General features: G+C 58.2%; 1 protein-coding gene across 3 annotated transcripts in view; it reads left to right on the top strand.

The window, feature by feature from the left end:
• Positions 1-13,398, top strand: part of LMF1 (lipase maturation factor 1) — an 89,981-nt gene that overhangs the window by 40,523 nt on the left and 36,060 nt on the right. For 2 of the 3 annotated variants that reach the window (XM_058711413.1, XM_058711411.1), the window contains exon 4: positions 10,145-10,293. The exons of the other annotated variant lie outside the window; for it this stretch is intronic. In XM_058711413.1, coding sequence (XP_058567396.1) covers positions 10,145-10,293 — 149 coding nt within the window. The remainder of the gene's footprint in view (positions 1-10,144; positions 10,294-13,398) is intronic. 3 annotated transcript variants of the gene reach the window in all.

Consider the following 13,398-nt stretch of genomic DNA (forward strand, 5'->3'; position numbering starts at 1 on the left):
TTTAAAAATAAAGAAAAAAGGGGCGCCTGGGTGGCTCAGTCGGTTAGGCGGCCGACTTCGGCTCAGGTCACGATCTCGCGGTCCGTGAGTTCGAGCCCCGCCTCGGGCTCTGTGCTGACGGCTCAGAGCCTGGAGCCTGTTTCAGATTCTGTGTCTCCCTCTCTCTCTGACCCTCCCCTGTTCATGCTCTGTCTCTCCCTGTCTCGAAAATAAATAAAATGTTAAAAAAAGAAAATTAAAAAAAATAAAATAAAATAAAATAAATAAATGAATGGCTAAAAAAAAATAAAATAAAAATAAATAAAGGGGCGCCTGGGTAGCTCAGTCGGTTGAGCGTCCGACTTCGGCTCGGGTCACGATCTCGCGGTCCGTGAGTTCGAGCCCCGCATCAGGCTCTGGGCTGAGCCTGCTTCCGATTCTGTGTCTCCCTCTCTCTCTGCCCCTCCCCCGTTCATGCTCTGTCTCTCTCTGTCTCAAAAATAAATGTTAAAAAAAAAAAAAATTTTTTAAAAAAAAATAAAAATAAATAAATAAATAAATAAAGAATAAATAGCTGCCATGTTTAAAAAAATCAAATCACATCACTATGAAAAATTTCCAGGGGCGCCTGGGTGGCGCAATCGGTTAAGCGTCCGACTTCAGCCAGGTCACGATCTCGCGGTCTGGGAGTTCGAGCCCCGCGTCGGGCTCTGGGCTGATGGCTCGGAGCCTGGAGCCTGTTTCCGGTTCTGTGTCTCCCTCTCTCTCTGCCCCTCCCCCGTTCATGCTCTGTCTCTCTCTGTCTCAAAAATAAATAAACATTAAAAAAAATTAAAAAAAAAAAAAAATTTCCAGCATACCAAAAAAATAAAAATAAAGGATTATATAGTAAAAACGCATACATGGACCATCTAACTTCTACAGGTTGTATCTTACTTGATTTTTTTTTTTCCTGTGATTTAGCTAATCTACTCACCTCTCCGTCCGTCCACCAACCCGTCGTGTATTTTGCTGCGTTTCAGAGTTAACGCCACATGGGTACACTTGAGCAGGTCATTAACTGAGTTCTAGTTAAACTGTGAACTGCAGTGTTTTAAACTGCCGTTTGTCCCAGAAGCCACGCTTAGAGTGAATATGGGAATGAATCTTTTAAAAAATATTTAAACGCTTTGTGGAGAATCAAACATTATAGAGGGACATGTGAGAGTTTTAAACACGCCAGCAGGACGGCTCTTTGAGCTGTTCGGGTTGTTTCCCTCGACAAAGAACTCCCACACAATGAGATGCGAAGATCTTAAGCACACACTTTGAGAGTCTGACAGACCTATACCCCTGTGTAATCCAAATTCCCATGAAGATACAGAAAATTAGCATCACTACCGTTTATGCAAAGGTAGCGTTCTATCTCAGACTGAGTCTGTAAGAATTTCCAGGAGGGACGCCCGGGTGGCTCAGCTGCTTAAGCGCCTGGCTCTTGGTTTGGGCTCAGGTCACGATCTCACGGTTTGCGGGACTGAGCCCCGCGCTGGGCTCTGCATTGGCAGCGTGGATCCCGCTTGGGATTCTGTCTCTGCCCCTCCTCTGCTCCCGCTCTCTCTCTCTCTAAATAAACATCAAAAAGAAAAAACTTCCAGGACCATTTGCACAATGCTCCCCACAAGGAGGGAAGGTTTGCTTCTTGCCTGGCTTCTCCGCTAACTTTCCAGAAGTCCTACTCAGCTGACACCTCTCTGCAGACAGCTGTGTCCCGTCCCTTCCACACTAGGGACCCTTGGTCTCAGGGGCCTGTGGGGAAGGGCCAGAGTTAACTGTGTGAAGGACAGCTGGAGGACTCACCTGTCCGAGAAAATGAAATCGCAGTGGCCCAAATGAAGCAGGTTTTATGTGGTTAATACCAGGGAAAGTTCTGCTTTGTCATAGGCTGCGGGGTTTTTATAATGTCTGGTGTTTTCCATTTCTTTGCTACTAACAGAAGGCTCTGAGGTCACAGTCCTACCGCTCTGATTTATGTCCAAAGGAAAACGGCTTGCAGTCTTTTTAAGCACGGGCTATGACGGCGAAGAACTTTCTGTCTAGTGCCGCTTAGACAGACAAGCCTTATCCGTGCTGCTGACGGAGGCTGGTGGTTTTCCCTTCACACGTGTGCTGGGGTTGCTCGACTTCCTCTCTAGATCTTTCTCTCAGCATCTTCTCCGCGCAAATGATTTGGGTGCCTTGCTGTTGGCAAAGCTTGGGGATTCCCGGTTCTAATCTCAGAACGGAGAGTCCGGGAGGCGCAAGAGTCCACATCTGGTTCGGTGTCTGCTCACCTCCGTCGCTCCTGACGAGTTGCTGCCATTCACCCTGTCCCTTCTCCACACGTTGTAATGTCTCACTGTCCTCTGCTGGGGTCCTGCCTTTGGTTTACAGCAGTTAGGCCGCGTTGCGCCTCTGTGCACGTTTTTTGGATCCTGTCTTATGATTCCCTGAGGTTCTTGAATCTGTAACTTGTGTCTTTTACCAAGTTTGGATAATGTTTGCCACTATCTTTTCCGTTTTTTCCGGCCCGTCTCTCTCGTCTTCTCCTAGGATTCCACCCGTGTGTATATGTAGGGCCTTCTGACGACGTGTGTTCTCCGTGCTCTTTTGTTCTCCAGGCTTTACAGAGTCTGCTCTGCGGCCTGCGTAACTTCAGTCGAGCTGTTTTCACTTGGTCCTGTCCTCTTGACGGCTCTTAGGTTCATCTGGTAAAACTGTAATTTGAGACGCTTTTTTTTTCAGCTCTCGAACTCACTTGGTTCTTTCTTGCCCAGCTTTGTTTCTCTGCCGAGTGGTCCCATCTGTACATGCCTCGTGGGCAGGACTTCCTTTACCGGCTTGAATGCCCTTCACCTGGTGTCTGCGGAGCAGGGCAGCCCGGGGAGACGCGCGGTCCATGGCGCCGTGTGTGTTGGGCGGGCCGTGCAGGGATGGGCTGAGGCCTGATTGTAAACGTTACATCCGGGGAAGGCCCTGCCTGAGAAGGGTGGCCTCCAAGCAGAGAGCTGGCCGACGGGCCGGAGAAGGGGGCGCTGGCAGCGGGGACCTGAGGAGGGCCTGGGCCTCCAGCCAGGGAGGAGAGCCCAGGGTGGAGGGGAGGGGAGGGGAGGCGAGGGGGTCAGTGGCGTGCCGGTTAGCTGTACCCTCTCCCCGTGGGCCGCTCGTGTGGGGTCTTCCTGATGGCTCACGTCAGCGGACTTAACGGAAACCTAGTCCTCACTCACTGCGCACTGACCTAAAAGAAAGCCCTTCTGGAGACTTCTCCTGATGGCATCACAGACGTGGTGCCTGAGGATATCACTGCCCCTTCCCATCACCAAGCCACCACCCCAGGCTTCTTTGTGCACAAGGTCCGAGCAGTACCGGCTGCCGACAGCGCCCCCCGGGGTCCTGGTTCCGTGACCGCTGCCCGCCTGTCCGCTTCCTGTCCCGCCGAACATATGCGCTGCCCAGAGCAGGTGTGTGGGGCGGGCCGCGCCTCACGGGGTGAGATAACTGGACACGCGGGCCCCTCCCGTCGGCCAGGCCCTGCCCTCCTTCAGGTGACAAGGGTGTGCTCCTTAGCAGCATCGAGGACAGCAGAAAGTGTTCGCGGAGTGTGTGGAAGATCTAGAAAAGCAGGTCATTCTTCAGGACCGTGTGGGGCGAGGGTGACCCCACTTCCGCGGGCACGGGGCTCAGCCGCAGCGCTGGAACGAGGCCCGCACCGCGCAGAGCCTCCCAGCAGACCTGCCTCCCGGTGTTGTCGGAGAGCAGGGTCCCCGCCCCCCGCCGCACCGTGAGCCCAAGCGGCGCAAGCCTGCAGGGCAGGTCCAGGGTGACCTGGACACCGGGCAGCGTCTTCGGGATTGCGGCAGGCCGCTCCAAGACAAGCTCCTGGCTAATTTTCATGCCCGGCAAACAAAAGGCAGAGACACGGTAACACATCGTGCCCTTCAGCCTGATGTATGTTAAATATTTGGAATATATTAATCCTAAGAAATCTCTGTTGCTAGATCTAATTTCCGTTGACAGGAAGCATTTTCATATTTATCCAAAACCAGTAAAGCTAGCGAAGGTCATTGCTCTGAATTTTGCTCTTGGGCTAGCTGGTGACACCTGCACGGTCGTGAGCAACAGGGGACACCTGGGGCTAGGAAGTCTGGTTGCCATGGTAACCGAGCATTACTCTGCCTGGTGGACAGAGGGGGAGGGTCGCGGTGTGGGTGTGGGTCACACAGGTCACTTCCTGCTCCCTGCAGTGCCCAAGGACAGCCTTACGACACAAGATTCGCAATTTTCTAAACGATTCATAATTGGGAGCGTGCAGTTTTAAAGTGAGTTTATTTGAAGCCTGAAACCTTTAACCAGCTCTTTCAAACCTATATACGTGCCAGAAAACTCACTCCTGTTTACAGTCTGATTGGACTTAAATCCCGCATCTGAAGCGTGAGGCTCGCTTCTTTCAGAGGCCGGGTCTCCCCTCGCGGGCTGTCCAACAGCAAGGTCGGCGGCCCCCCACGTGCCACGTTTGCCCCGCACACAGTGGTTCCGGAGGATTCTGGGGCAGATCCGGAGCAGACCTGGGTGGGGGGTGGGGGCAGGAGTGTGGCCCATCTCTGGGGTGGGGCTGGAATCAGTACCGCCCGGCCCTAGTCTGTCTCCTTGGGGCAAGAGTGGCTATACAAGCCATCCTTGTGGCTGAAAGGGGTCGCCTGGGCAAGGCCCCTCTCCGTGCCCTTCCCTGCAGGCACCCGTGTGATGCCTCCTGGCTGCAGCTGGTTGCCACGGTGACAGTGCCTGCAGGGGGACAGAAGGTGCCGGTTGGTACCTGTGAGGGGCAGGGTCACCCCCGAGCCGTGCCTGTGGGATGCCCCCACCCTCAACGACACAAGGGCCCCTGGAGTTTGCGTAGCCAGCAGCCCCCTTGGGCCCCATCGGTGACTGCGCAGAGCACACTCTGGCGTGCTGCCTCATAACTTCCCGTCCTGAGATGGAACCTAGGAAGACGAAGAAAGTGACTTTCCAGGGCTCCGAGCACTCTGCAGGTGCCGAGGGTGGGGCCGCTCCTCTCGAATGACAGCCCGTCTGGAGGGAGGCGTCTTTCTCCTTTTTCCCTGTTTTTAACCCGAAGCTAATGGGTTTCCTGCTTCTCATGCGGACGGTGGCTGTCACTCTTGAAGGATCCATAGGTGCAACGCTTAATTATTCTTTCTAAGTAACTGTAATAGTTTTGGGGAAGGTAATGAGACCTCTGTTGGTATTTCCTTTCTGGAGTGGCCATCTGCACACCTCCCGCCTCTGAAGCCTTGGTTTAGGTTGTGTTTTTCTCCCAGGTCACAAGTGGCTTAATTTGTGCCGGGTGGACCTGGACTCTGGGTGACTTCCACGCACGCGTCGTGCGCGCCTCGCTCGCCAGGCGGGTCTGCCTCCCGTCCCAGGCGAAGGGATCGCCACGGAGCGGCCAGGCCGCCGCCCCCGTCCCGCGCGGTTCTCCTGAAGGCGACAGGCACGGGTCCGGCCTCTCAGTGCTGCATTTTCTGGATCTCGAACAGAAGAGCATCTTCACTCTCCTCACGTCCCTAAGTCCACAGGGAAGGTTTGATTTAGGGAGCAGGTGCCCCGAGCTGAGCCAGAGGGGCAAGGGACCCCCACCACTGACAGGTGAGGTCGGGAGATCCAGGCCCCGTGCGCTTCTCTGGTCGGAATACACGGAGGGCCCGAATTCAGCGTGTTGTATGGGGTCTTTCCTCGGAAGTCGCCTGCGGCTGCCCTGGCAGACGCGGGCCACACGTCACACAGCGTGCGGTTTTAAATGCTGGTTCAGAAGCACCGGCCAAGAGAGCCTCCCCTCTCCGACCACACAGGCTGTCCGCAGACTGCAGGGCACGGGGCTGTGGCCGCCCGGGGACCCGGAGGACGTGGACGTGTCCCATCGACACCTCCGTGAGAGCGGCCTGCCCCACCCCCACTGCCTGTCTCCTCCTCAGAAGGGCAAACAGAGCTGGGGAGCCGCCCCGCTACCCGACAGCTGCTGGGGTGGTCACCGTCCAAGTGTCCGGTCCCGAGCACCGACCCCTCGTCTCTCACAGCTGGGGGCCTTCCCTCCGGTTTCGCAGGAAGCTTCCCCAACGCGGCCTGTTCAGCACTTGTCAGCGTTACTGGAAACAAGCCAGGAGCCACAGAAGTGAAGGTTCCAGAAACAGGTAGCTGCATGGGCCTCATGCTTCGTGGCTCCCTAGTGGGCGTTTGTGACCACTGCCCCAAAGCTACAGGCAGGGGCAGCACATGGGCCTCATCCCCGAGGAGCATCCGTTGGGGCGGAGCCTTCCGGGGGACCCCGTGGAGCTGCAGTGCTCACGTGGCACTCGCACACCAGTGAAGGGGCCAGAGTGCCCCGTCCCCTCTCTCTGCAAGAGGATACGTGTGAGCGCAGGTTGGAAAGGCACAGGCGCCCTCTCGAGTGGGACTCGTCACTGAGGTCGGGCCCCCGGTGGGACCCGCCAGTTGTGTCTGGGTCGCCCCAGCGCCCTGCCGCCCGGCCTGCGGTGGTGCCCCCGCGGCGCCCTGGCCGTCCTCATCGCGACCTCGGGGCTGCGGGAAGCCGTCCGGCTGCACCCCTGGGCATTTGTTTTCCGGGGCCGCCTTCCCGCCACGCCGCCCGAGAACAATGGTGCCTTTGTGCGGATGTGTGCGGCGCAGCTGCTCCACCCGATGAGATCCAGGCGAGGGAAGCAGCAGCAGGTGGGTCTGTGGGCCACCCTTTCCTCCCCGGCGGTGTCACGAGCGCTGATGGCCCGAGGGCCGGCGGCCAGGGAGGTGGCAGCTCCAGCCAGATCGGGGGAGCGGAGGTGGGCGGGGGGGGGGGGGGGGCGGGCATAGGCGGCTCTGCTCCCCCTGAGCACCCGGGCAAGGTAGGGAACGTTCCAGTAGGTTCGCAAAGAGGCAGGAGGGCAGGTGACCTTCTGCCAGTACACGTGAGTCCCTAAGGCGGCAGGGCGCCCCTTGCCCACCCCATCGCCTGCTTGGCGGCACTTAGGTGGGTCTCTGGGCCCTGCCATTCGCACATCACTTTGATTGGTGTCATTCAAGCTGCATATTAAAATTCCGCTCATCACATCTGTGCAAAGTGAGGTGGCAATTAGAGAAGGCGGGCCTGGCACTCTGGGGAACGCCGTGCACCCACGTGAGCGTCGCAGGCTACGAGGCCTTTCCGGCGAGTGCTGGCAGACGTCCCCGTGCCTGCGGTGCTCGGGGTGGACACTCCACCTTGCAGCCTCCGGGGCTTGCCTGGCTCTGCCCAGAACGCCCTGGACCCACCTGCCCGCTCGTGCTGCTGCGCGGCGGCACGGGCCTCCCGCCTCCTACACTTTCTCGCCACACGGGGGGAGGGATCGGCCCAGTGGCAGGACGACAGGTACTTTGTCAGAAAGCAGAGGGGCCCGTCGATGAGCGCACGGCACGCTTGGGTCATGAAGTGACACCCCAAGAGAATGAGGTCCAAGTTCAATGACTGTTCTCTCACAATAAAACTAGAGCAGTTGTCATAAAAGGAACGACGTCTGGTTTTTTCTGGTCGAGACAAGAATGGGGGTTTGAAGTAAACTGTAAAGCAAAGGGCCTCCATCACCGTGAAGGGGAAGAGCACCTTGAGTCGAGGTACACGGTCAGTCTGCGTCTGGAATTTCCTCAGACAGACCAAGTGCAAACACTCCCTGCATTTTTCCCCCTTCTCCTGGGAGAAGTCAGGGTTCTCAGCTCTGGGCGCGTGCAGGCGGGTGCTGGGGAGCCAGGCTGAGCCCCCGTGGCAATCCCACACGCTGAGTCCCCCGCACACGGGTGGTACCAATGCCCCTTCCCGGCCTCGCCAGAGCACCTTGTAGGACCATCTTGCCCGTGACTAGTGGGGGCCTGGCCGCAGCCCGCCTTGCTTCCCCCCTCCTGTGGGCACCCCTCCCCGGCATCCTAGGCCTCTTTCTGCATCTGGACTTTCCTCTGGGTGGTGCAGGGTGTGCTCTGATGGCCCCGATGTCCCCAGCACAGGTGCACGTGGCTCAGCCGGGACAGCCCACGGATGCCACGCTGGCCGGTATAGGGTGGGACTCACCACCCCTCTGGGTAGGGGCCGGTTTGCCCACCAGCCTCGGTGCTGGGCACTGCCTCACAGCAAGCAGTGAGACCCAAATGGGTCCTAAGACCCAAATGACCTGGAACCAGGGCTTCAGAAATGCACAGAACATACGAGAGCAAATGGGTCCCCCACCCATTTTATTATGAAAAATGTCAAACCACAGATGAGTGTCCGACGGGCACAGTGAGAACCCACACATCTGCCACCGAGACTGAGCAGGCTGTTCGTGGGCGTCATCATGTCCCCCGTCTCCACCTCCAGTGCATCTCAGAGTAAGTTGTGGGCATCGAGCCATCCGTGTGGCCCTAAAATCTCGGGTTCAGGACTCATTTAGGGTTGTCTCTTTGCAGTGGTTTTGTTTTAGAAAGAAACTTACAATGAAATACACAGACCTTCAGGTGCCTCTGACTCACACCCTAAGGGGGTGTCACCCCCCCAGGTGTTTTCCCCTGTATCAGTTCCCATTGTTTTCCCCTGTATCAGTTTTGCTCCTTCCAGAACCTTCTGTGAATGGAACCATAGTACATGGACCCTTGTCCAGAGTATTTTTCGTGTGCGTAAAGTTTCACAGATTCATCAAAATGAGACGAAAAAGAATGTGTGTAGGGGCACCTGGGGGATCAGTGGGTTAAGCGTCTGCTGACTCTTGGGCTCAGGTCATGATCTCGGGGTTCATGGGTTCAAGCCTAACACGTGTTGGGCTCCGTGCTGACAGCACAGAGCCCGCTTGGGATTCTTTCCCTCTCTCTGCTCCTCCCCTGCTTGTGCACACATGCATTCCCTCTCTCTCTCTCCAGGTAAATTAAACTTTTTTTTAAAAAGCATGTGCAGGGCGCCTGGGTGGCGCAGTCGGTTAAGCGTCCGACTTCAGCCAGGTCACGATCTCGTGGTCCGTGAGTTCGAGCCCCGCGTCAGGCTCTGGGCTGACGGCTCGGAGCCTGGAGCCTGTTTCCGACTCTGTGTCTCCCTCTCTCTCTGCCCCTCCCCCGTTCATGCTCTGTCTCTCTCTGTCCCAAAAATAAATAAAAAACGTTGAAAAAAAAAAGTTATAAAAAGCATGTGCAACATGCAGAATGCCACGTAGCCTCTTGTGAAAGGCCAAGTGACAGCAGCCGGGAAGCTGTCAAGGTCTCACGTTTCCACGACAGTGACAGCAGCCGGGAAGCTGTCAAGGTCTCACGTTTCCACGACAGGCCAACTCAGTGTCCACGGGTGCACGGAACACCAGCCCCCTCTGTGCCCACGCTGCTCACCGCACTGGTCAGCTGAGTCCCAGCTATTGCCGTCACAGCCTGCGGTGGAGTTGCTGGCTGCCCCAGGCCAAGCCCTTACAGCGCTGACAGGAGGCCGTTGCATTTAGAGCTCCTGTCGCCTGTACCCGCGTCTCCCCCAGGCCTCCCCGCTCATCTGGGGCAGACTGGGGCCCTCATGTCCGGGTCAGGCCATCTGGCCTCGTACACTCTGTCCTAGTGAGGTGGTCTCAGGGAAGAACCCACAAAGCTCTGCTTCCGTGTTCAAAACTACTGAATTGTGGGGCGCCTGGGTGGCTCAGTCGGTTGAGCGGCCGACTTCGGCTCAGGTCACGATCTCGCGGTCTGTGAGTTCGAGCCCCGCGTCGGGCTCTGTGCTGACAGCTCGGAGCCTGGAGCCTATTTCCGATTCTGTGTCTCCCTCTCTCTGACCCTCCCCCATTCATGCTCTGTCTCTCTCTGTCTCAAAAATAAATAAACGTTTAAAAAAAAAAAATTAAAAAAAAAAAAAAAAAACTACTGAATTGAGAAGGCTTCCACAAACCCACAGGTGGTGTGTGCTGAGTGTGGGGCCCGTGTCAGGTCTGTGCAGTGCCCTGCAGAGAGCCTGGCTTGGGGTGAGGTGGCCATCCCACTGCCCTCTCTGACATGTGCCCCGGCCTGGGGGTAAGACAGGTCCCTGGGCCATACCACCTGTCCTGGTTGAAGCATCGTTGAAGTTAAGCTGAGTTTGGAAAAGGTCTGGCTGTTGTTAACGTGGCCTTTTGTGTCCTTACTGTCATTCCAGGATGGGAGTCCCAGCTTCTGGAAACAGGATTCCTGGGAATCTTCCTGTGCCCTCTTTGGACTCTGTCTCGACTGCCCACAGGGACCCCCCCGTCCCAGATCGTTCTGTGGGGCTTTCGGTGGCTGATTTTCAGAATCATGCTTGGAGCGGTAAGCGGAACCTTCAGTGGCTAGGCTTCAGGAAGCGTGCCGCAAAGGAGCCACGCCTCGCTGCCTGCTGGCTGGGCTGTGCCCGCGGGGCCCCTTCTGCTGCTTTCCGTGTTCGGGGGCCTGTTTCTGAGCCCTAGGAATGCCCCCGGCCCCAAGTCCTGTGCACAAGCACTTCCTGTGGGGCCTATCTCGACTCTGAGCCCGCTCCACAGGGAGACTCACGGGCAGAGTCCCTCCTGGGGATTTCTGGAAGGTCTGAAATGTTTTACGTGGTTTAAATCAGGAAGGGGGGGAGCGGGTCAAGGACACACAGTCCCCTGTGACTGTCACCCCAGAGAAGCCATGCAGAGTCCTTCCCGTCGGCACCTGGCTTGCTGGCCCTGGGGAGCGTCTCCCAAAAGCCAGGCGTGTTGGCGGCCGCCTCGCTCCGGTGTGGCCGGTCGATGCCTTGGCCCGCGTGCTGCCCGCCTGGTGTCCTCCTGGCTCGCGCCCTCCTGGGCCCTGGCGACCAGGGTTCCCCGGCCGCAGACTCCCACGGGGCCCGTGCAGGTGCGCGTCTGCTTCCACTCCCCCTCCCGTCCCCCTCAGGTGTCTCGGGAACATCATCCGAACCTTCCATTCAGGAGGGACTTGGTTCCTTTCGGCCTGACCAGTGTCCGCTCTCTTGGGCTTCTCACTCTCCGCTGATAAGATCTTGCTGCTTATGCCGGAGCACTGACTTCCTTTAGGTCGGGAGCCCCGGCCCTCAGGTGTGCTGAGCCACCTGTCTGCTTGGAGGTTTCGCAGGTGCGGGTGCGCACGAGCTCACAGAGAGCACGCTTCTGCCACACACAGTGGTGGCTCTGCCCGCGTCCCCTTCAGTCCACACAGCCCACCCTCTCCTGTCCCCCGCGCCCTGGCACCGGCCGTCTGGTGTGCCCTGCGTCCCTGGCAAGAGGCCCTTGTCACTCTCAGCCTGGGACGTCACTCTCAGCCTGGGACAGCATCCGTGTGTCCGTCCCTGACTTGGGCAGGCCCTGCCAGATCTCTGTGGGGCTGCTTTCCATCCCTGTGCAATCGGCGAGTGTTTTGTGGCCGGGTCCCATAGAGTTCCGTGGTTGCCGCGTCGTCGTCAGACGTCCTTCCCCCACTCCCGGCACCGGTCTGCCCCTCCGTGGCTGGCGTTGATTCGATGCCCTTCGTCCCCATTACCCGTCTGGCCTGCGGGAGCCCGTCTTCGTGCCCTGTCGCCTCAAATCCTGAGTGGTGCCAGCCCTTAACTGGGAGTCGGAGGTCCCCGAGCAGGACAGGCTGCCCCAGGTCCTTTCTTCCTGCCGGAAGCCCGTGCGCTCCCACGCTTCAGACGCCCTCCTGGGCATTCGAGCCCCTCATCCCCGTGTGACGACCGTCCGCGGTCTGGTTACTTCTGCTGCATCTGGGGCTGTGTGGCGGGTGGGGGGCGGGGCACCAGAAGCAGCCGGAGTGTGGGAGGTGGACGTGGTTGGTGAGCAGCACCCAGGCTGCCAGCGAGGGGAGCCTCGGGGGCCCTCGTGTGGCCCCAACGTGGCTGGCAGGGCTCGCGACCCTGGGCGGTGCACGTCGCTGCAGGTCCCGGGAGCTGGCGTGCGGGGTGAGCGCGTGGCCAGACCCCGCCACAAAGACTCCTCGTCCGGCGGTCAGACGGCGGGCCTGACGTTCGCGGCTCCTTTTCCTGACACACGGAAGTTATTTGCTGTGATTGGCGGGCGTGGTTCCGTGTCCGTCTGGGACTTCAGTTTGGAGTTTTTCTTCAACTGCTTTTGAAAATCCAAGGTGTTTGCTGTTCGAGTCCCTCACCGGGGACCGGCCTGGGACCGCAGGCTCTGGAGGCAGGAGAGCGGCGGGGGAGGGGCGCCGGGTGGCGGAGCGGCGCCCACGGAGCCTGACAGCGCTCAGGCGCCTCTCGTGGCATTTTGATTGACTGTTCGCGCCAGCTGGGTGAAAACTCATCAGGTGCACTAAAAGGGGTAATTACTCGATTGCGTCTGCGTTGGGTGCCGCTCCTCCTCCTCGCTGGAGAGCGGCAGCGGGGAGCAGGCCCGGGAAAGGACAGCGCCTGTCGCTTACGCGGGGAGAGGGCCGCACGCGCCTGCCGAGGACTGAGCTGCCTGCAGGTGCAGCCCCGGCCTGACCTGCGCCTGCTCACGACCGGCGTCGCGGACGCAGAAGCCACCCGGCCGCCGTCTGCTGCGGTCCCGGCGCGCTGGGCGGTGACCCCCCCCTGCACACACGGCCCCCGGGCCTCCCGGGCCCCCGAGGCGGGTCAGCGTGGCCTCCCCACCGTGGAGCAGGCTCTGCCTGTGAACAGCTGGAAACTGGGCCTGGCACATGACACATGCTGGACAGCAGACAGCGGGGGTGGGGGGCCAGCGGGACACGTGGCGGGTGCCTGGCCGTCTACGAGGGGGCAGGGGTGGGCGGAGGGAGGCCCAGAGTTCCCTCGGCCCGCATCCTGCTAGAATTCGAGGGGCGAGGTACAGAGAGGAGGACCTGGGCACAGAGGGAGCCCCGAGAAGGACACAGCACCCCTGCCGACCTGCAAAGGCGCGTGGCTCCCATCTAATCCCAACAGACAGACACTTAACTGACACGGCTGCCCCGGTGCCCGGTCCGAATAGTTGTGTAAACTGAGATCATCAAACCAAATAAGAAGCACCTTCCACTGAGAAAACTCCAGGCCTAGAAGAGATTTTACTGATCAGTCTGTAAAACATTTAGGGAAGAAAGTGAATCCTGTCCACACGCATCCACGACAGAGGAACCCCTTCTGGGCTTATTTTTGTGAGGTCAGTGAGGACAAGGACGTTTCAAGAAAAGGAAATTACACAGCAGTCTGTTCAAGAGCACCGGGAAACACTCTTGAATTATTAGCGAAGGAACCCAGCAGCGCCTGAGCCGCATGATACACAGAGACCAAGCCTCATGATAGGCGGGCTTTCCGCGGGATATCGAGTGGACGTAAGTGAACCGATACAATTCACCAAATTCTTAACTGACGGAGAAGCATTAGAATTAAACACTCGTTCACAGCCGACGAATCTCTGGCGCCCTGAGAATAGGTGTCCTCAGCCCGATATGTGAGGCACC

This window comes from Neofelis nebulosa, chromosome 18 (genome assembly GCF_028018385.1).
Source record: "Neofelis nebulosa isolate mNeoNeb1 chromosome 18, mNeoNeb1.pri, whole genome shotgun sequence".
Taxonomy (NCBI): domain Eukaryota; kingdom Metazoa; phylum Chordata; class Mammalia; order Carnivora; family Felidae; genus Neofelis; species Neofelis nebulosa.